The sequence below is a fragment of the Malania oleifera genome, chromosome 13 (assembly GCF_029873635.1).
Source record: "Malania oleifera isolate guangnan ecotype guangnan chromosome 13, ASM2987363v1, whole genome shotgun sequence".
In the NCBI taxonomy this organism is placed as follows: Eukaryota; Viridiplantae; Streptophyta; class Magnoliopsida; order Santalales; family Ximeniaceae; genus Malania; species Malania oleifera.
Window position 1 is genome coordinate 18,866,334 of NC_080429.1, and position 23,251 is coordinate 18,889,584.

Below are 23,251 nucleotides of genomic sequence, written 5' to 3' on the forward strand. Positions count from 1 at the left end.
AAAAGATATGCTCAAGAAATCCGATATTGAAGGATGTAAGCCAATAGGAATCCCAATGAGTACCTCAACAAGTCTTGACAAAGATGAAAAGGGAAAACTAGTAGATATAAAATACTATAGAGGTGTGATAGGAAGTTTATTATTCTTAATAGCTAGTAGACCGGATATAATGTTTAGTGTATGCTTATGTGCTCGATTTCAATCAGCTCCTAAAGAATCTCATCAAATAGCTATAAAAAGAATTCTAAGATATTCAGTAGGAACCATCGATCTAGGCCTATGGTATCCAAAAGACACTAAATTTGAAATAACTAGTTATTCAGATGCCGACTATGCCGGAGCAAGATTAATAGAAAAAGCACAAGCGGCATATGTCACTTCCTAGGACGATCCTTAGTATCATGGTTTTCAAAGAAACAAAACTTAGTAGCCTTATCAACTGCTGAAGTCGAATATATTGCAGCTGGAAGCTACTGTTCACAAAGTTTTTATATGAAACAACGGTTAAAAGATTTTAATCTAGAATATCAATCAATACTAATCAAGTGTGATAATACTAGTGCAATAAGCATATCTAAAAATCCTATATCACACTCTAGAATAAAACATATTGATATCAGACATCACTTTTTGAGTGATTATGCTCAAAAAGAAGATATAACTCTTGAATTTATCAATACAAATGATCAATGGACTGATATCTTTACTAAACCTCTCTCGGAAGAAAGATTCATAACCATTAGAAGAGAACTTGGTCTATTACATAGTAGAGAAATTGTGTAAAAAAATTAAAATTTAGAAAAGGTCAATAGCCAGCTGACTGACCAAAGGCCTAGCAGTCTGACAGAACAAATGAGTGTTAAGAGGGTTACAGCCAGCTGACTGACCAAAGGACCAGCCGACTGACTAAACCATTTCCTCTGAAACAACAAGCAATCAGCCAACTAACCATGGAGTCAGCCGACTGACTGATGAAAATCTCCAAAACTCGTTTATAAAACCTTAGTCCTTCGAGTCGTCAATCAGTTGACCTAGGGTTTATACTCAACTCGTGCTCTCATTCTCTCCTATTCCTCAGTCCTTCCTCCTCCAAAACTACTGAAACATAATCATCCATCTTCTATTTCACAAGAAATCCTTAGGTTTTTCACCTTAGGTTTTCAAAGGAAATTAAAAAATGCTGAGAACAAAGTCAGTTGGAAGTAAGAAACCCTCCACCTCCTCTCAAAATATTGAGGATTCTTCAATCGAACAATGGCTCGTAGCTCTGCACACCAATAATTTTTACGGGAATCACCTAAGCACTGCTGATCCAATACTCGGTAAAATTCTTGACACTTCATTTTTCACATCCGATTTCCCTCATGTCCTTTCATTATTTGAGACCCTAGGATGGAAAAATTTTGTTTTTTTATCAAGCCAAGGAACACTTCCCAAAACTTGTAAAAAATTTCTATGCAAATTTGGTTAAGGAAGAAACTAGGCTTACTACCAAGATTATGGGAAAAACTATTTCTCTCACTCCTAATTTGCTAGCCAAAATTTTCAAAATTACCAAAGGAGATTTCGAATGTCCTCCTTTTGGTACCTCATGGATATTAGAACAAGGATTTACTCCAGAAGAATTTCTTCCCTTGATATTGGATACTGAGCCTATTTCATTTGACAATCCTCCGCTTTACAAACATATGAACCTTCAAGCTCAAATAATTCAGAAAATCATCACGTATAATATTCTTCCTCAAGCCGGTTCAAACACATATATCTCCTATTTAGACTACTTCGTACTTTGGTGCTTGCTCAAAGGCCAAAAACTTGACTTACCAAGTCTAATGCTTAAATGGATGATATCTCGTGTGGAAGCACGGGGAGTCACTCTTCCCTATAGAGGAATTCTAAATTAGCTCTTTGCTAAAATGCAAGTTTCCTCTCCTTCTGAATTCTTCGTAAAAAGAACCCATTATGACATTTTCAATTCCACAACTCTAAAATTAATGGGGTATGAAAAATAGGAGGATGGATGGATACTTAAGGGAAGCGGAGAATGAGTACATCAACCTCTTGTTACAACTCCTCCTGCATGGTTTAATCCTTTTTACCAATAGTTTACTACCTTTAGTACCACCATGCAAATAGGGCTCCAATCCCTTCAAACAAATTTTTCTTCACTTCAAGCAAATTACTCTTCACTTGATGATCGCTTAAGTCAGATTGAGAAACACCTAGCCAGCTCCTCACGTTCTACCGATCACATGGACATCAGCTCAGCTCCCACAAGTAATGATGGGAGTGACGATGAGGACTCTAAGGAAAAGAGTGATGATGAAGATGAGGAAAACATGGAAGAAGAAGATGGTTTCAAAAGAAGAAGGAGAAGGAGAAGAAGAAGAAGAAGAAGATGATGATGATGCCAGCGAGACTACTTTTGTACTCAAAAATCAAAACTATGGAACCTTTTTGAATGTATTCCATATTAAACACTTCGTTTGGTTGTTTCTCTTGCTTTTCTTATTGTACTTTTCCTCTTGTTTTGAATGATGTCCAAAGGGGGAGAGATTGTGGAAAAGCAAAGATGATATCTCATATTTTGTAAGATGATATATGTTGAGTATTTTGAATATTGCATATTGAATATTACATATTCACTATTGTTGAAATATATTCACTATATTTAACATATCCACATGCTATATTGAACTATAATGATGAATGGTGAATTGTAATATGTGTGTTCATATGTGTTCATATGCTTGATTTATACATTTGACTTCACATACTTAAAATATTGAAAGAATGCTTATAGTAAGGGGGAGCCTTTTCAAAGGAACCCTAATCTTTACTCCTCATTTGTCATCATCAAAAAGGGGGAGATTGTTGGCCTAACTAGGATTTTCATTCTTGTTTTGATGATAACAAATGAAGGATATATTAACATGTGTTGTTAAGTGATAATGTTTTAGGGTTGAACAAAGTTATCATGGAAGGAAGCTTAGCTATTAAAGCCAATCAAATGAAAGCTTACCGGAGTATAGAAGCAATACATGTCAAACCTAAAGCTTAAAGGCAATTGAGACTTGAAGTCAAGCTGAACCTCAAGAGATGGACAAAAGGATTGAAGACTTAGTGCTTAAAGAGCTTATGTTTAGAAAGTTGTTTGTAAGTATTTTAGTTCAAATATAATTTAGAATTATGAAGCTCATTAGGATGCATCATTGTAATGACCTGCTTATCTTAATATAAAATGAAACATAGTAAATAAAATAGTCAACTCGAACCCGTGGGTAGCGGGAACACCTGTCATACACAGCGGAACGTAGGCAGCAGTAGATGTAAACCATCAACCTCATTACCAAAAAATACAAAATACCAAAGTTAACTATAATCCCAAAACACTGTATTTACATACAATCTCCAAAAATATCAAAAATATACTCATATCTAGGGACCTACAACATGAATTTCCCACCTCTAGATCAAAACTTACCCTCCTAACAGGGTAGTACCACTCTATCTCAACGGCGGCCTCGATCCGCCGGTCTTTCTGGGTTTCCTGAAAATCATTTAATATTTGGGGGTGAGGCACTTCTCAGTAAGGGAAAATAAACTAAATATAGTTGTGTGACAACATGAATAATTAATGATAATAAAGATATATAGTACAAACTTCATACCATAAAACATTCATCATTTAATAATTGCAAAAACGTATACTTTCATATTTCTAATACATCATACTAATCATAACTGTCTGGTATAGCTAATAATACTGAAAACATACTCATGATGAATAGTTAGTTGATGTCATGCATTACCCCCCATGACGGGTTGTGCAGCCCGAAGGCAGGACCCGACAATGGTTGGCCGACCACTGCCAAGTCAAAAATGTCTATAAGTACGATGGGCTTGCCACGCCCTAGTACAGACTGTCAGGTGGACGTATGTAACTCTACACTGAAAGCCATATCGACTATCCATCTCCCACCCCCTCATGGGGTGGTTAGCACCAACCTGAATAAAGATATCTGATCTATAAGCTACGGTATCGTGCTCTTGAAACTGAACTAAACTAAAATCCGAGTTTTGATAACATATAGTATATGATAATATAACATTTAACATAAATAGATTGATAACATTTCTATAATTTTATAAATATGGCCCTGCGTCGAACATTTAATAAATACAGCCTCGTACAAAAATCATACATAAAACATGGTCTCGCACCGACTATCAATCACGGTCTTACGCCAAATATCTCATACATGTCATTCGGAATAAATCAATCATTTATCATGTACTTTAAAATTATAATGTACTGTATTCTTTCATAATTTCTAAAAAACATACTTCATCCATAACATTGTCATATCATAATACTTCTCATGTAAAGTAATATTCATGCTACACATTTGCTGTATAAAACCATACGTTATATTCTAAAATCATAATTTCTGGCATCTCATACATATACATACATTTCAACATAATAACAGTATTTTCCCCAAATGTGCATTTCGTTCATAATATACAGATATAATACATGCTTTCTAGAAAATTAATTTATTGATAAATAATAATAATTTGTAAGAAAAATAACTGCTTTACTTTATTCCCTTACTTGATACTGAAAGAAACCCCCTAAAATTTTCAGTTCTGCACTCGTAGGGTTCCTCGTTCAACTCTCTGAAGACAATAACTTGCAGAACTAAATTTCGGTATTTTCAGGTGAATATCATTTCCTATAACTACAGTAAGACCAAATTTGGCATAAAAAGACTTACCTCAACTCAAGGATGAATTTTGACTAGCTTCCATCAACGATCTGCTTCGGCAGATTTGGAGAGAACTTCCCCATGAGCGTTGTGGTGGCCTCAGATTGTCGATCCGGCGAGCGATAGAGCCAAAATCAAAGAGAGAAAGGAGGGGAACCAAAGGGAGGAGAGAGAGAGAGAGTTCTGAACCGAAAATTAAGCTTAGAAATGAAGTTCGAGTTATTTATACACTGGCCTTCATTGACGAGCCACATCACCTCGTCGACGAGGTCAAGAAGGCTCCTCGTCAACGAACTCTCCCCTTCATTGATGAAATTCAGAGTTACTTAAAAACCTCTCTCGGTATCTTCTCGTCGACGAAACTTGTCTTCATCGACGAGACCCTCTTGTACCCTCGTCGACGAATTCCCTATGTTCGTCGACGAGGACCTGATAAATTTTCTCAGTAATTACTCCCAAAGTGCAATGTCGCGTTCGTTGACGAAGTCTACTGCCTCCTTTTGTTTCTGTTTCCATTTCCCTCCCTCTTTATTATTTAAATACCATTATTCTTTGAGTTGTCACAATCATAGACTTAGTGACCTATTTTTTAAAACCCAGAAAAATGATTTTGATAAATTACATTTGAATCTTTCAAATTACAAGGGTTTAAAAATAAAAACAATAAATTTTTTTTTGAGAAAATGAAACGGGTAAGCCGACTGACTAGAATACATTGAAATTTTCCCAACCGACTAACAAACATATCTGTTAAAAAATCTACCCAGCCGACTGACCATTTTTAATGAAGATCAGTCAGCTAAATGACAAGCCTAGCCAACATACTCTTTTTTAACTATGTTCAGTTAGCCCCTAACAATTACCTGAAATTTATTTCTGGTAGACAGAAGGGTCTCAGCCGCTTATCCAGCTAACTGACCCTATAAAATTACCTACCCAGTCGCCTATCTAGTTGACTGACTCTACGAGATTTTAAAATTTTGAACTTTAACGGGATCTAAAAATTAGTTTTTCAAATATAAACGTTATAAAAACTTGGTAGACACTCCAAGTAACTTGGGAAATAAGGAAACTCATCCTAAAAAGTCTATAAATACTCCTTTAAACCCAAGAAATCAAATATCCAATCAATCATATATCATTCAAGCATTCAACTCTCAATCTCTCACAAAGCTCTTTCTTGCTCACACCCCATCTGGGAGAAATCATCTAAATTGCTACTGATTCATAAACCTACGGTTCTAACACTGAGTATTCTCAATCATTAAAGAACCCTTGATGATCTTTAAACTTGAGTTTCATACTTTCTATCTTTATATTTAAGTGCTCTAACTTGTACAAATTTGCTCTGTTTTGAGAGTTATCTTGTACATAGATTCTTGTATCGTTCTTGTTGTACTTTGACGATTCAAAGCTGATTTGGATCATTGAACTAAGTGTGGGCTAATCGATTGGAGAGGTTTCTCTTCATGAAAAAAAGGGATTTTTGTAATAGGTTTGCTCCACCTGGAAAGAAGTGTTCATAGTGGAATCCTTTGGCGGTATTGGCCAAAGGCGAGGACATAGGCTGGGGATAAGCCGAACCTTGTAAAAACGTGGTGTTCTTCTTGCCCTACTCTTTTAAATTTCAGTACTTTATATATTATGTGTGTATGTGCGAAGTGCAGGTTGTAGGGCTAAAACGCTGAATTATAAAGAAGACTTTTAATTTAATGAAAGTACGTTTCAATTAACCGCTTGCGGAAACCCACATGGGAGTACGTTGGTTAATTTGTGGAAATCTTAATTAAGAATGCGCAATATAATTAATTCAAAAACAGGGCTTGCAAATTTACTTATAGGGCTGCTTACAAATGCAAAAAGTTGAAATTCCACAAAGGTCTTCAAATTGTGATTGGTTTGGTATTTGTGGTTGATCAATTGGTTGTTTAAGTTTTCAATAAATTTGTGGATTGTTTGAGTTTTGATTGTGAATTGATTGGTTTACTTAAGTTTTGTCGTGTGTATTAAACAAGTAGGTAAAAATTTGTAAAATGAATTTAAATATTTTAATAACCCAATTCACCCCCTCTTGGGATCACTATTCCACTTTCATACACCTATGTTTGACTTAGCATGGTCGGCCGAGCATTGCTAGGTCCCACCTACGGGCCACATAACCCAGTTATGTGGGGGGCAAGACATGACCACAACTAGCTATCTATCCTGGGTAATATTTCATTATGGTATAGTTATATAAGATGATTTTCTTATACAGAAATTTAGTATGTTAAATTGTGTTATGACAAATCATGTTTTATTTAGATATGATACAAACTGTTTTTACCATATATAAATTATGTACTGTTTATATGTATAATACGAAAATACTCATGTTGCCACACACTAATATTGGTTTATCTTCTTTACTGAGAAGTGTCTCACCCTAACATTACAACATTTTAGGAAGTCCAGGTAGGAGGGCGGATAAAGCCCCACAGTAGTAGAAGTTGACCAAGCTACCCTGTTAGAAGGGTAAGTAGTTGAGATAGGGTCAAAGGGGTTTTTGGTTTGAGACCTTAGGATACTTTTTGGTCTTCTTGTGGATGATTGTATATATATATATATATGACAGAATCAGTAGAACTCTAGTATTGTGTTTGATATGGTATGATATGTATGTAATTTTTGTTTTCTGCTGCTTAGGTATTAAAGATGTATGACAAGTATACCCCTGATACTCATGGGACCAGGTTGATCATGACTTTAGCAGTTTAGCAGGTTATTAGAATTATTATAAATGTTATTATGTGGGAAAAAAATATATAAACAACAAAAATAGCGAAAATAAACAGATCGCTATAGAAGCAACCTCCGAGGTAGTGGTACAAACAATTTGATGCTTATATGATCCATATTAGCTATAGGAGTTGTGAGTACGATTGTTGCATCTATGTAAGGAGTCTTGATGATGGGTCTCTCATATTTCTGTTGCTTTATGTAGACAACATGCTGATTGCTGCTAAAGACATTATTGAAGTGAATTCGTTGAAGACTCTGTCAGGATAAGAGTTCGACATGAAATACTTGGGTGCAACCAAGAGGATACTTGGCATGAAGATTTGTAGGGACAGAGTTGTTGGGAGACTATGGTTATCTCAAGGTGGCTACGTGGAGAAGGCGTTGGAGAGGTTTAGTATGGCAAATGCTAAATCGGTGAGCACACCATTGGCGAGTCATTTCAGGTTGCCTACTGCCCAGTGCCATAAGATAGATGATGAGGTTCGTGAAATGTCAAAGATCCCCTATGCTAGTGCAGTGGGGTTTCTTATGTATGCCATGGTATGTACGAGGCTAGACTTGACATAGACTGTCAGCGTGGTGAGCAAGTTGTTAGAATTAGTGTATTCCCATGAGGGAGGTGAATTGGAATTTTAAAATTTATCTCCTAGGTTAAATGAAATACCCATATAATACAACCTAGGGTCTTTCTATGCAATTCCAAATAAGCCAATAATATAATGTGCAGAAATTTAAATCAAGCGCATCATTCACACCATAAAATACATGTGCGGTAAATATAAAGTGTAGAAATATAAACAAGGCACACAATATGTTATCGGGGTTCGGCCAACTGTGCCCACGTCCCCACCTCTAACTCGTAAGCCCAAGGATTCCACTAAAGGCTCACTTAACGGGTGGAGCAGCATCGTTTACAACCAGATCAATTACCACAGGGCTGACCTCAACCTTTACAACCAGGTCAATTAGCGGGGCTGACCTCAACCTACACCTTAACAGGATGATGCACGTAACTTTCCTAACCAGGTCGAAGCCAATCTGGGACTATTTCATAGGGTTAGTCTCCCTCTTCAGGCTTGTGCCTAGAAATACAATAGTATTTTCACAATCAATGAAATAGTACAGTGATTATGCTTTCAAGTAAAGCAGATATGTACCCAGTTACGCACAATCACATACACCATCAATACGATATAATAAGTAAGCTCAGTGTGGTTTATAATATGTCAACTCTCAAATAAATATTTGCTATCTGTGTATTTAGTGCGTGAGAGTGCAAACCTATATGATCATTGTATCACAAGATGTTCAATATAAATGTTCAAACAAAGATATCAATCAATCCTCATATATATTTCAACTAGCAAATCTTCTCAATAATATAAATCTTAAGCAACGTATAGATTTGGTTTGCAAAAGGAAATCTAATCTTTGTATTCAGCAAGAGATAAAGCTTTATGAATATTGCCACAAAGATTTTGACTCACAAACAAATATCACTTCAAATATTTTTTAAGATAAAACACAATAGATATTTGTAAACGATTTTAAAAAGATTTTGCAACCAAAATAAAATACGAACTTCTCAAGATGTTGCAATGAATATACAATCTCAGAAGATCGAACTAGATCTTCTTAGGTAGGACTTATTAATTAAGTCTCCTAAGAATACTCAAGGTTTTACTCTCAAGAAAATGGAATCAATCAATTAAGACAAAGAGAGCAAACCTTTCCAAACCAATCACTCAATCAACTTACAAAGAGTTTATACGATAGTAGAAGGTAAGTATGAGTGAAAGTGGAGTGTAAAAATGAGTAGTAGAGGATTTTTGGCTTAAGAGAGAATTTTTAATTTGGTTTGCTAATCTTGTTCTAATTTTCTGAAATGAAGGGGTATAAATAGACACGCCATGAATTATGACTGTTGGGAATAAGGTTGGTATTATTAGAAAATATTTAATGAGGTTTAGCAATTTTAACTTTGTTAAAAAATAGTTAACCACGGTAAAAATTTGGAGCAACCCAAGAGCACCAGTCGACCAGGATGGATTCGGAGGACCGAAGTTCTTTTGGCTCGGTCGACTAGGCCAATTTTGAACTTCAGGGTCGGTCGACTGGGATAGTATGTCTGAGGCGATTTTTCAAAATCAGCATGGTTCGGTCAACCAAGGCTAGAATGAACTAAGTTGGTCGGTTGATCAGACCATTGGATCCCACACGTGGGAACTCGGTCGACCAAGTTGGTGCAGTACAAAAATGTCTTGGTCGACTAGGAAGTCAAACTATTGACTTCAAGGGGTTTCGGTCAACCAGGGTCGAATGAACTATCATGGCTCGGTCAACCGGACAGTGGTCAACCTGTTGACCCAGACTGGGTTTGGTCGACCGGGGGCAGAATGAACTATATGTTTTGGTCGAACAAAAGTGCATAACTTGTGCATTTCGGTCTTGTTTCAATACACAACCACCCTATTCAAGTGTCTAACACATACAAGTGTAATGGTGAGTGTCTTAGGGTCATTTTTACGTCTTTTTGAAGACACTGAAAAAATCCGGCGTCGGTTGACCGAAGGGTAATCTCTAAGGTCTTTCTAAGGTCATTTTCATTTTGAGCTTACGTATTAGACCATGCATGTGATGTGTGTATGATTATTACAAACCATAGACCTTAATTACTATTACATACCCTTTACATGAATGAAATATATTACAACATAAACATTGAGTTTCAATCTTCACTTGCTTACATGTGCATTAAGATCTTTCAATTTAAGTTCCTGCACATAACCTTAAACACCCATTAGATATAATGAGTATTTGTCATAATCAAAACTGGGCGTGACCTAGAAGGTCAATACAAGTTCTTTTTGAATCCGGGTCGACAAGATTGGGATGCTGTCAAGTGAATTCTCAGATACTTGAGGGGTACGACTGGGTATGGCATTATGTTCAGTAGAAAACAAAGTGATCCATCTAGTGGGATATGTGGATGTAGACTACACAGGAGACTTGGATGACATAAGGTCTACCACAGGGCACGTATTCACCTTTGTGGATGGACCTATTTGTTGGAGGTCTATGGTATAGTCACCAGTTTCCTTATCTACTATTGAGTCGGAGTACATAACAGTGGTTGAGACTGCCAAAAAAGCATTGTGGCTCACAGGATTGGTTAGGGAGCATGGTCCAACAAGGTGGATTTCAGCTGCAGTGTGATAGTCAGAGTGTCATCTACTCGACAAAGAATCAAGTGTATCATGTAAGGACAAAACATATTGATGTGCGGTTTCACAGGATCAGGGAACTAATTGCTTCAGGTGAACTTCTTTTTGAGAATTTTCACACATCTGATAATGTAGTTTATATGTTGACAAAACCTGTCACAATGGACAAGTTCAAGCATTACTTGGACTTGATCAACGTCTAAGGTGTTAGATGGGAGACAAGCCTAATCTATGGTTTCGAGTGGAGCAGCAAGTATGTTTTCAGTTATTTTTCTCCTAAGTGGTGAATATTTGCCAAGGTGGAGATTGTTGGAGATGTGGCTTATATTTGGGTGGATACAAGTACCAGGAAAACATAGTGATGCAAAGAACAAAGGAAAAGGTTTGCAGCAAGGAAACCGTTGCTGGTTTTGCTCGACGATTTGGCATTAGCAAGGAAACCGTCGACGGTTATAGGAGCTGCTTGCGAGGGAATTACTCTTTGTCTCAAATCGTCAACGGTTTCGCTTAGCGCAAATATGGAAACTCGAATTGCAGATTAGTTGATTGGGGGCATTTGGGGGATTTTCCTCTGGAGATGGATGTAGGGCCTCTTGTACGCTTATGGTTGATATATATGCATGTTTATGTAACCCTAATATAAGCTTGAACAATCTGAATAGTGGAAAATCTATCGTTGCTCCCATGGACGTAGGCACATTACCGAATCACGTAAATCTTACGTCTTTTGTTTATTGTTTTTCAATTACTTTATGTGTGATTATGATATTGTGCTTGCTTGATCCGTATATTCATAATTGATTGTATTTGCATCAATTGTTCTAGATTGATTTGAGTTGTGCGTGCTTTCGCTGTGTGTTCAACTCTGACGATTGGTATCTTTATGTACCGATTGCTACAATAGTTTACTACGCCCTTTCCTCGTCTCTAGGTGCCTAGGGATCTACTGTAAGCCTTTCTTCATTTGAACCTCACCCTTAACTTTTTTACTTTAAGAATGGTTGAACTTAGTCCAAAAAAGTTTATTTTATTAGTTTGGATATGATGAAACTCGACTTAGTTCAACTATAATTTTATTAAAAATTTAAAGAAACAACTTTAAATTTAGTAAAACTCAACCTAACTTGATTTTTATTATTTTAAGCCCCCGTGATATAAGATCCCAACATGCCGACATGATGTAATTATTAGTTACTACTAAATAGACATTTGACTCTTAGCATCTTTTAATATTTTTTGTGAATGCAATACCAATGACATCTCAATCTCACAATCTAACATTCAAAAATATCACTTTATTTATTTATTTTTTTTTGGAAAGGAAAGTTTCTTGCAAGTAAATCCTAGTCTCATGGTCCTATTGATATATATGAAGAAGCATTCTCATGACATAACAAATTGTCTTTACTATTTTAGCTAATTAAACATTAATGCCCCTATACTATGGTATTATTGCATGTTATATTATCATACTTATAATAGTAAATCATTACAATAACAAAAATGTAAATAAAGAAAAAAATGCATTATTATGTACATATTATTTGAAAATTTGAAATCATATTGCCTCTACTATTTTAATTAGTTAAATCATTAAAGAGTCTAAATTTCTATTTATAATGAAATATAATCATCAACCATTAATCAAGAATATATATAATGACAATCTTTAGTAAATATTTGTCAAAATTTTTGTGTTGAACGAAACATTGATATAACCATAATGGATATATTATTGAAAACATTATAATGGAAATTAAAAAAAAAATTATATATAATTTTTTAAAATAGAAATTTTGAATTTATTATTACATTGGAATATTCCGAATTCCGGAACCAAACACCACCAAATAGCTTTGGATGCAGTAACAGTAAAAAGGTAAGTAAGGGCAACGTTAGAATCCGGAGGTAAGTTTCAGAATTTACCGTGACGAAATAGTCAGGCGGATAAATATTATCCCTTGCTCTCGTCTCAAGCCTCTAGGGAACACCGCTTTCTTCAGTCTTAAGAGAAAAGTGAACCAGAGGCGGCCACCAGTTATCCGTGACGATGCCTCCCCGAGCGGTGAACCGGAAGAAGGCGCCGGCGAAGAAGTCGTCTACTCCCAAATCGAAGCAGCAAGGCCTTCAATCGAGCGCCACCGCGGCCGCCTCGGCCACGGCCGAAGATACCGCAGTTTTTGCCGACTTGGATATGACTGCTTTGGGGTCGGATCTGTCCGCCCCCGTAGATGACCTCAGTGATCCCGAATCGTCTGTGAATGCATCCAAGGAAGAACCTGAAGAAGCTTCACAAGAGCAAGAACCGCCGAAGGTTCACGAACCCGAAGAACTGAATGTTCTGGAAGGCGAAGAGGGCAAGATTCTGGCAAGGCAGGATGAGAAGGCCGTCGACGCGGAAGAGATTGAAATCAAGAATGAAGTGGAGGACGCGGCGCCTGATTCTATGGAAGTTGAGGGTTTGGAGAGGAGAGAGGAGGTTGTGGTGAGTGCCGACACTGATGTGGTGGAAATCAAGGCTTTTGAGGAAGTGGTTGAAGAAGGCAAGAATTTGGGTGGTGCCACGGAGGACGTTTCGAGGATGAATGCTGAGGAAGCTGTGGAGAATGGTGATGGTGCGGGCGAGGGGCGCGGAGAAGCGACGGGTGTGGAGAAGGAAGGTGAAGGCGGTGAGGATGGAGAGAATGGTGGTCCTCAAGTGCACGTTGATGCAGGTATAAGAAAAAATATCCCCTGTTGTTTATATCGTTGCAATCTGCAATATCTTCTTGTGATATGTATGTTGTGATGAACCTAATTAGTTATGAGTAGGGTTGAAAGAGGAAATGTTATTTAGGGCTAAGTTAAAGAATTGTTTTCAATTCGTGTCAACCTTTGAATTTGCAATTTTGCTTTCATTATCCTGCCATTGTCCCAAAAACTCTGGGTGCATGCGGAAGAAGCTGAGATTTTTTTACTAATTTTGGGAAGAGGGGGGGGGGGGGGGGTTGGCATGATTAAAAGATTTGTTTTTTTTGGCCATTTTGGGCGTTATCTTTATTGTCCAGTGAGACTTGCGTGAGATCGGTGGTACCTAGTAAGCTATATCTGCCAAAGAATAAAAAAAGCAAGCTATATCTGCAACTGGGCACTAGTATTTATTAATTAATAAAAATTGGAAAGGGTTTTTATGTTTTCTTTTTTGCTTCCCCCTCGTGTTTTAGCCTTTTACTGTCTAAGCATGTTAGTTTAGTTCAGTTTTGCAGGATAAAGCAGTAGATATTAATGTTACACCAGAGAACAAAATTTTTTGAGCTTCGGCTATTCATGCTATTTTATAGGATCACTTCATTTTTTAATTTTACTGAAAGATGACATCCACCCTAAAGATCACCATTCAAAATGTCCTTGTTGCTGCAAAATTTGCCAAGGATGCATATGCTTGGAAAAAACCCTATTGATATGATATATTATTGTAATAGACTTAGATCACTTTATGAATTTCAGTACAGCATTGAATAGAAATGCTAGAATCTCTCTCTCTCTCTCTCTCTCTCTCTCTCTCTCCCGTTTGGATAGAAGGAGAATCAATATTGGGGAAAAAAAGAATGTTCAAGGAGGATAAGAATTCCAAATCCAAACTGAAGCAAAGCAGAAAAATACAAAACAAAAACAAAAAAGAGAAGGCCTAAATCAAATTAGTAGGCCAATTGACATCAATGAATATTCTTAAAAAATCCACACTCAAGCATCCTGACTAAAAAGCCCACTATGAAGCTAAAGAAATAGTATGATCCCTTATCAAGTTGATGGATGAAGTCTGATCTCAAAAAAAATATGGGCATTCCTTTCTAGCCAAAGTTCCCACAAAATAGCCAAAGTTGCAGTGCCCTAAAATCTTTGCATCTTTACGCCTTACAAACCTTCAGACATCAATCAACAAGAAATCCTCCAAAGTTCTAGGATGCATTTAACACTCGCCAAACAGATAAAACGCTTATTTCATAACCACCTCAATAATGATCATCTGTGCAAAAGCTTCAACCTTAGAAGTGGCCTTAGCTTTCCACCAGTGGTAAGAAAGAGGATAAATGTGAAAGCTTGAGTTAGATGGAAAGCTCTGGAAGCATCTAAATTCCAATTCCTAATATCCTTCCTGTAGGAATATTGAAAGGAATCCAACAAAGAAGGGGGGAAAAAAAAGCAGAAAAAAATTCCCTTTCATTAGGATTTCTACAAAAGTGAAAATCCCTATAAACAATATCATCATCAACAACAGCCAAGAAAAACTAGATAGGAGCATCATGATAACAAGAAAAACAAAGAGAGATTGTTTTGTTTGAAAATATGGAGAAGCCATGAAGCAAGCTTGAATACTATGGTAAATTCTAGAGTAAGGTGTACCAAAAAAGTCTTAGGTAAAAAAAATGAATCAAATTCTTCGATGCTGATTCTTTGTTGATTAATCTAAAAATTGATGCTTAAGACTTTATTAATTATATAAAAATTTTCTAAGAACATGAAGCACTGAAAACAGAAAAGGGTGTTAACAGAAACAAAAGAATGGATAACTGACGTTGCAATGGAAAATATTTTCAAAAAAAGTTTTGTGACTCTAAGAGTGAAGATGGGATTTGTAGGGTAAGCAAACTGAACAGCGTTCATTGATGTATTGCATGGTATCTATATATACTTTGAAGATTTGAATTGAGAAATGATAAGGACCATATCAAGTTACAGCAGAATATATGATTAACCGGTATTGGCTGTCAACTGAAACAAAAGAATGATAAATAATGTTCTATGGAAAATCTTTTTGAAAAGAATTAGTGGTTATCAGAAGAAAAAAAAGTCAGGGAAGATGGGATTTGTAGGGTCAGCAAATTGAACAGCATTATTTGATGCATTACGTGATATCTATATACGCTCACATTGAGATTTGATTGAGAAAATACAAGGAACATATCAAGTTGCATATATGATTAACCATTATCTTCAATAGCCCAAGATAGGGGTGATCTTAAAGAGTACCCAGAGCTTGTTGCAAAGCTTTTGGAAGTGAGATGTTGCCAATGCTTTTAGTTAGAAACACAAAATATCTACCGAATGATCTTTTGTCAAAAAAAGTCGAATGAACATTTAGGAAATATTTGGTTACACAATTGTGTACAAAATGAAGTCTGCTTCAACTTGTTTAGTGCAAGCTAGAAAAACAGGATATCTTGGATGTTATGTTGCACCCAAATCTGGGCAATATAAACTTGTCTAGAGAACAAGAAAACTCCTAGTTCTTGCAAGTCATAATGATAAATCATAAATGCAACCAGATAGTTCAGCTGTATATTCTGATTTAGTGGAAGAAGAAATGTTGCTTGTGAGCTGCCAATTCAGCAAACTATGACTCAGCTGCTAGATTTTTGGTTTATCTAAAAAATACAGCTACTAGGTTTGTGATCATCTAGCAAACAGCCCAATATGCATTTAAGAACCAGCGTATCACTACAAAGGAAGGGGTTTGATTGTTTGAGCAATTAATAACCTACGTGTACAGCTGATTTACGTACCAAAGAACACTGCTTGCCATTTCATTTGTTCTGTACTTCACTTTATTTGGGTGAGCTCCAAAATAATAATAAAATTTTTCCTGTTAGCAGCAAGTGAGAACTTCTTTATTGTCATGAGCTCTTATAGTTCATGAAAAGCTAAACGGTGTTCAACCATTGGTTGGAGGTTTTTTCCTCCAAACTCTGCTGGGCATTGGATGATTTCCCTTGCATGGCTGTGCAAAGATTTTTATAATTTTGTTGACATTTATGATGCTTGGAGGCTAATAAATTTTGCACTTTGCAATTTTCCATGAGTTGAAAGAAAATAGGTTACTATACCAAGTAACTTCTTTCATGTTGGCCAAGTATTTGTTGGTATCACATTTGCTTCATATTCATACATATGCTTGCCTCTCTGTTTAGTTCTGCCTAAAGGGCATTTTTCTGTTGTCTCTTGTATCCATCTTTTCCATTGTTTGTGAACTGTTAAGATTTTATAGCTTTTGTTTATATTAATTTTATTATTTTCCCCTCTTTTGGTTAATCATAGTGATGGTTTTGGATGTTAAAAGCAATTTATCTGTTGCAGGTGCTGCAGAAAATTTAGTTGAAGGAGAGGCTTCTGTTGCTGAAATGGAGAAGAAGGTTTCTGGTGCTGAAAATGAGGAGATGGAAGTACTTGAAAGCTGTGATGCCCCTTCTGGTGTTAAAGAAGCTATTGCTTGGGGAGGGAAGGGTGAAGAGAGTCGAGATGATGGGAAAGGTAATGGAAATGCAAATGAGGAAGATAATGAGGAAGCTATTGAAGAAGAGAGTGATGAAGACAATGAAGAAGATGAAGATCTTTCTGATTATATCCATGAGCCTCTAACTGAAAGGAAGAAACAAAAAGATTTAGAAATTTTTGTGGGAGGACTGGATAAAGGGGCAGGTGAAGAAGACCTGGTTAATGTTTTTGGAAAGTTTGGGGAAATTAAAGACGTCAGAATAGTAATGCATCCGACTAAAAAGAAAAGCAAAGGATTTGCATTTATACGATATGCCACTCTTGAGCAAGCCAAAAATGTCCTTTCTGAGTTGAAGGATGGAATTGAGGTTTTACAAAAAACCTATTGAGATGTCAATACTCTTGACTGTTTTTTTGGTTGTGCATTTTGTTAATCTCCTTTCATTTCATGTGAGTAATAACATTGTCTTGTTTTATGATAAGGTGAGAGGCAAGCGTGTTAAAATATCTGCAAGCCAGGACAATGATACCCTTTACATGGGAAATATTAGCAAGGTGTGGGCAAAAGAGCAGGTGGGTTTTAATATGATGTTCTGTTCTGTTCTGTCTTTGCAGCAGTTTGTTCATTGATTCATTATGTTTTAAGTTATTGCAGGCATGCTTTATGTTCATGATCTAATATCTGTATCATTGTGGTTTCAAGGTTCTTGAAACTCTAAAAGGGTATGGAATTGAACAAATTGAAGATATACATTTACCTGAAGATTCCAATAATGAAGGGAAGATCAAAGGTTTTGCTCTCTTGGAGTTCACCACCCACTCTGATGCAGTGGCAGCATTCAAACGACTAAGAATGCCAGACGCTATATTTGGCCGTGATAGAAGTGCTAAGGTTGCATTTGCACAGACCCCAATGCATCCCAGTGAAGAAGCTCTATCAAAGGTTAGAATTAAAGTACTACTTTGAATTTTGTGCCTGTTAGTGTTGCATGTTATGTCTTACATAGCATCTGTTGGCTTTTTAGATTGAGTATTTAATATCCAATCCCTGCATATGTATATGTACTTGAATCTTTTCAAGCTTTCATCACCCCACCCAAAGCCCTAAAAGCCATTGATTCTGTTATACTATTTCCCTCCTGCTAAATTTGTATAATCTGTTTGTGAATGGTTAGTGGTGGGGAATTTTTTGTTTGAATGTTCACGTTTGTGGTTTGATTTTGATTGTTGTGCATGACTCTTGGTTGTAAGACTTTGAGTCTTGGAAGAAATTTGATATTCGGCAGGACTATGTTTGGACAACATGTTTGTCGTTATATTACAGCAGCTGCTGGTTGACGTCATCTAGCTTCATCCTCAGATAATTAACATGTGATACTTTAATACTTCGTCCAATTTTAGGTGAAAACTGTTTATATTGAAGGTCTCTCTGATTCTTGGGATGACAAGAAGATAAAAGAGGTCTGTGAACAGTATGGTGAGATTGAAAAAGTTAAATTATCTCGAAATCTTGGCACCAAACGCAAGGATTTTGGATTTGTTACCTTCGCTTCTCGAGAAAGTGCTCTTGCTTGCGTGGAGGGAATTAATATTGCTCAGATTGGGGATGGAGAAGCCAAGGTGATTGCATGGCATGCAATAAATTACAATTATAGTCTTAAAAGAGCTGCTTTTAAATGTGAAATTATGTCTCAGGTTAAAGCCAACATTGCAAAGCCTCATTTTAGGGGTCGGCTTCAAAAGCAAGGCACTCGCGGAGGATTCAAGGTTAAAAAAGAAAGTGAGAAGATGGCTGAAGTTGGAACTTCAAAGAAGAAAGGCCGTGCCAAGTCTAAAGGGGCTGAAAAGAAAGAAAAGGCAGTAGCTGCAGAGAAAGCGACAACTGAAGAGAAGGAGAAGGCTCTCCCTAAGTCAAAAAGTATTGATGGAGGTCAACCAAATAAACCCCTTAGTGTCTCTAAAGGACAGGCTGTTGGGGCACCATCCAAGCCAGAAAATCGCAAGAGAAAGAGTGTGCCATTGAAGGTTGACGGGAAGGGGAAGAGAGACAGACACCATGGTTACAATAGGAGGCCAGAGAAGAAACGACGAGGTAGCTGTATACTTCAACGTTTTAATAAGTTAATGGATTTTGAATATAGTTTTATTATAGTTTTTAGAGGAAGTAGGTGAGTGACTATATTATCTACCCTTGATGTGAAGGCGCCATGCCAAGCAGGCAAACTGATGCTTTTAGAAATCTGAGGAGCCACCATTCCTTTAGGAAAGGACCTGTCCATGGTGCAAGTTCAATTTCTTTTGGAAATCAATTTGCATCAGGATATGCTGCACCCATGAGCAGCTATCCTGCTCATAGCTACACTGCAGTTTCTGGATCAAAAAGGCATCGCTCTGATATGGTAAATCACATTCTTTGTTGACACTTTAGTGTCACGGTTGTAGCCACCTGTTCATTTAATCGTGACAATGGGTTCTTTCCAGGAACCTCATGCTGGATACCTTGAACCTGCTGTTGGGCAGCAAGGCCCAGCTTATGCAGGATATCACAAACCGGCTCTTGGAATGCCAATCCAAACTCGTGCAGGATACCCTGAGTCTGCTGTTGGAGCACAGAGTCACCATCAATATAATTATGGGATGAGAAGGTTGCCTACGTGTTTTTATTTATCTATCTATTTAGAGCCCTAAGTTTATTTATTTATTTATTTTGATCCTCAAGCTTCTAGTTTAGTTGATATATTTAACTTTAATGGTGGTAAACAGCACGGGTGGGTATGACGGCCTAGGAAGCAATGGCTCTGCGTATGGGGCAGGTAGGATCTTGTTGGTTCCTCTAACCTCTGTTCTATTATCCACATATGTTTTTCCTGCATGATGCACCCATCCTTCCATCCTGAATTTCTCATAGACTTCAATTCAGTTAGCAGTTGCCAAATTGGCAAACAAATGCTGCTTAGCTAATTTGTTTTCATCTGCAAGTTTGTGTAATGTTTGTTTTTTTGCACGCTTTTGCACTTATTTTGTTTTCATTTGGAAGATATTTCTGAATTTTAGAAATGCGGAAGGATAATATAAATTAGTATAAAAGCGAAAGCTTTCATAGCAGCTCTAGCAGATTAGTTGATAGATTACATGAAGGGTGTTGCAAAACTGTCACATGTTTTATGTGGCTGGATATCAGCTTCATATATTTATCTATTTGAATTTGCTTAGGGGTTTGGAGAACTGGCTGTGTGTGTAATCATTTGTTACAAGTTGGATTCAGACCTTAAGGTCTTCCATGGAGTTTTGTGTCATTAAGATTATGTTTGCTGTGTCAGTGTATAGCATATGGACTGGGTTAAATACTAATAGAAGTTCTCTTATATTCTTCTAATTAAGTAACACCTCTTGATGGAGTGTTGTTAGGGCTAGCTGTATTGGGTTTTATTTTATTTTTAATTTGTCTTATATTTTTCTAATTAAATTCTTGATGGAGTCTTGTTAGGGCTAGCTGTACTGGGTTTTATTTTATTTTTTCTATCTGTTTTTGTCATCATAACGGTGTTGATATGCTTAAAAACTTGAGGCCCTTTATGCAGCATCTGAGTATTGACATTCATAATTTTTAATTGGTTTTGAGCTTTGTATTTTTGGTTCCCTTTGTTTCCTCAACAATGTGAAAATTTACATGAAAATGAAGTATTTTTTCTTGTTTTTCTGCCATTTAGTTGTTGAAGAATAACTCAAGAATAACTAAAATTTAAAGTAAAAATTTAACATCATGCCAAATTAGGCAGAAGTGGTTTATTACTCAAAAATCTGGTTTAGCTGTCCAGATAATCAGTGAATTGATGCCTTTGAAGAAACAATTAATAAAGGACCAGCCAATATATCTGATGAAGAAATTACATATTTGCATTATTTGATTGGTTGATCTTGTGTGCAGTGTGTTAAGCTTCCATCAGATATTACTAGCAAGCATAAAATCTCCTTAAACCAAAACCTTCAAGTCCATCCAAAAAACCATGTCTGATGGCTTTAGATCTCTTACAACATTTTGGTTGAATGTGCACATGGATTTCATATGGACTTTTACTATGGCTGTTGATATGGGTCTTCCTTCTCTACATTCAAAAGTTCAATACAGTCACTCTTAACCTTTATAGAAAATTCCTGGAGGCTATCAATGATGAAAAGAGAATAGGAAATCCTGAAACAAGATTAGAAAATAGAACTTTCAGGAACCCTAAAATCATTACTGGGAAAATGATGCCAAAGTTTATTGAAAAAGGGATTGGGCTGTTGTTGATGTGAAGAGTGTTGAGCGATTTCTACTTTAATAGCTGTTATACACATACACTTGGTGTAAAATGATAAAAAAAATGGCATCAAGTGACCTGAAACAGGATTAGAAAATAGAACTTTCAGGAACTCTAAAATCAATACTGGGAAAAGGAAGCCAAAAGTTGTTGAAAAGGGATTGGGCTGGTGTTGATGTGAAGAGTGTTGAGCGATTTCTACTTAAATAGCTGTTATGCACTTGGTGTAAAATGAAAAAAAAAATGGCATCAAGTGACCAAAAACTGTCTGTGATAAAAATTGCCACTTGATGCAAGTTGTTTACTTAGCATTTTACACAAATAAATATGATGAACATTATAAATCAACAATTTTTTCCACCTCTTATTGTACGGTGTAATGAACCGAGCCTGTATGTTTATATTCATATTGCTAAAGCCATCAACTTTCTTTAATAAGTGGTGTGTTGATACTGTAGGATCTGCTCGCCTGCCAACTTATGTTGCCAACCCTACCACCTATGCTTATGAGGTTCTCTCTCTCTCTCTATCTCTCTCTCTCTCTCACACACACACACACACCCACCCACCCACACACACAAACAAACACAGTGAAATGCACACATGCACTCTCACGCTTATGTTCTTATCTTTCTTTCTTTGAGTCTGCCATGAACACATAAATCCACAGATACTTTTGCAGAGCAAATGCTTTTTAGGCACTCGTGTTCAATACTTATATATGTTCACAAATTACAAGCATATCTTAGAACTTTCCTATGGTCTTATAAAAACAATAAACCTATATTGGATTTAAAACTTAGGATTGTTTAGTTGAAAAAAATAGTTCTTATTTTCCATTTCCAGTTCTTCATAGAATTATAAAATGCCACCTTGTCTCCTAGTTTTCTAACATTTGTATGGAGAACTTGGAGAAGATCTTTTAATTGTTTCCCAAAATTTTCATATTAATGGTGGAAACTAGAAGTCGTGTTTTGTTGTTCTTTGGAAAATTAGAAGTAGAAAGTAAAAGTTGTTTTTCACAACTAAGGTAGTCCTTGGTGTTTGTGATACTTAGGATGTAGAAATTATGAATTTATTGCTGTGGCCCGATTTTGTTGTGTACTCATACACATGCGTATATTCATCTACATGTGCAGACGTGTGCACACAGGCAAACACCCATAGATGCTTGCACACTCGTATTGAAATAGCTGACAGATTCTGAATTTTTGGTTAATTTTAACGCATGACTTTTTGTTTTACGTGTTCAGCCTTGATTTAGACAAAGCTTCTTGTTGCATGCAGGGTGGTAGTAGCGCTGGTGGTTATCATCGTGGCAGTGTGCCATATCCCCGTGGGCGGCAATACTATTAAAAGTTTTCTGGTAAGAGAGTTCAAGTCCAGGGTACAATTTTCCAATTTATGTTTAAGAGAGATCAGCCGACGGCATCGTTGCCTACCCCATTGTCCTGGTAGGGAAGAAGGGGAGTGGGCGGGGAAGTTGCTTTTGTTCAAGATCCTTACTAAATCCTCTTCTGTTGAGAATTCTGTATACAGTGTTCCATCTAGCTATAGTAAAGTTATTAAATTTATTACAGAAATATTTGTTATGCTTGCCATCTACTTTCAAAAGTGACTTTCAACCCTCATCTTTGATGATGCCATATTTGGTTTTGTGAATGCTGCGGATAAGTTATGCCTTATTGGCGAAGTCATGGAATGCTACTCTTCTTAAAGCGATTTCTAGTTAGCATTCTTCTATACTTTTGTTAAACTCATTTTCCATCCTTTTGCCCCCGCACCCACAATCATGGATGGAAGCAATGGATTTAATATGCAAGAGAAACACATCATTAGGCAGTAATTTGGGCATAGCACTTGTCGGATTAGATGGTTTGTGCATCTATGTACCACTTGTGAGGAGTGAGTTTTGTTTTTG

The 23,251-nt window shown here is 36.6% G+C and overlaps 1 protein-coding gene across 1 annotated transcript; it reads left to right on the top strand.

The window, feature by feature from the left end:
• Positions 1 to 12,687: 12,687 nt before the first annotated feature.
• Positions 12,688 to 22,913, top strand: LOC131146922 (polyadenylate-binding protein, cytoplasmic and nuclear-like). The gene is made up of 11 exons (XM_058096774.1): positions 12,688 to 13,491; positions 16,892 to 17,397; positions 17,513 to 17,602; positions 17,733 to 17,972; positions 18,431 to 18,649; positions 18,725 to 19,121; positions 19,232 to 19,428; positions 19,511 to 19,674; positions 19,793 to 19,842; positions 21,789 to 21,841; positions 22,618 to 22,913. Exons 1-11 carry the CDS (start codon positions 12,828 to 12,830, stop codon positions 22,684 to 22,686), a joined length of 2,649 nt encoding a protein of 882 aa, XP_057952757.1. The 5' UTR covers positions 12,688 to 12,827; the 3' UTR covers positions 22,687 to 22,913.
• Positions 22,914 to 23,251: the final 338 nt, after the last annotated feature.

Excerpts from the sequence above, each read along its gene's own strand:
- LOC131146922 (XM_058096774.1), top strand. The coding sequence starts at position 12,828 with ATGCCTCCCCGAGCGGTGAACCGGAAGAAGGCGCCGGCGAAGAAGTCG. Across the intron at positions 17,398-17,512 it reads AGTTGAAGGATGGAATTGAG|GTGAGAGGCAAGCGTGTTAA; the intron begins GTTTTACAAAAA and ends TTTTATGATAAG. Across the intron at positions 19,675-19,792 it reads TATAATTATGGGATGAGAAG|CACGGGTGGGTATGACGGCC; the intron begins GTTGCCTACGTG and ends GGTGGTAAACAG.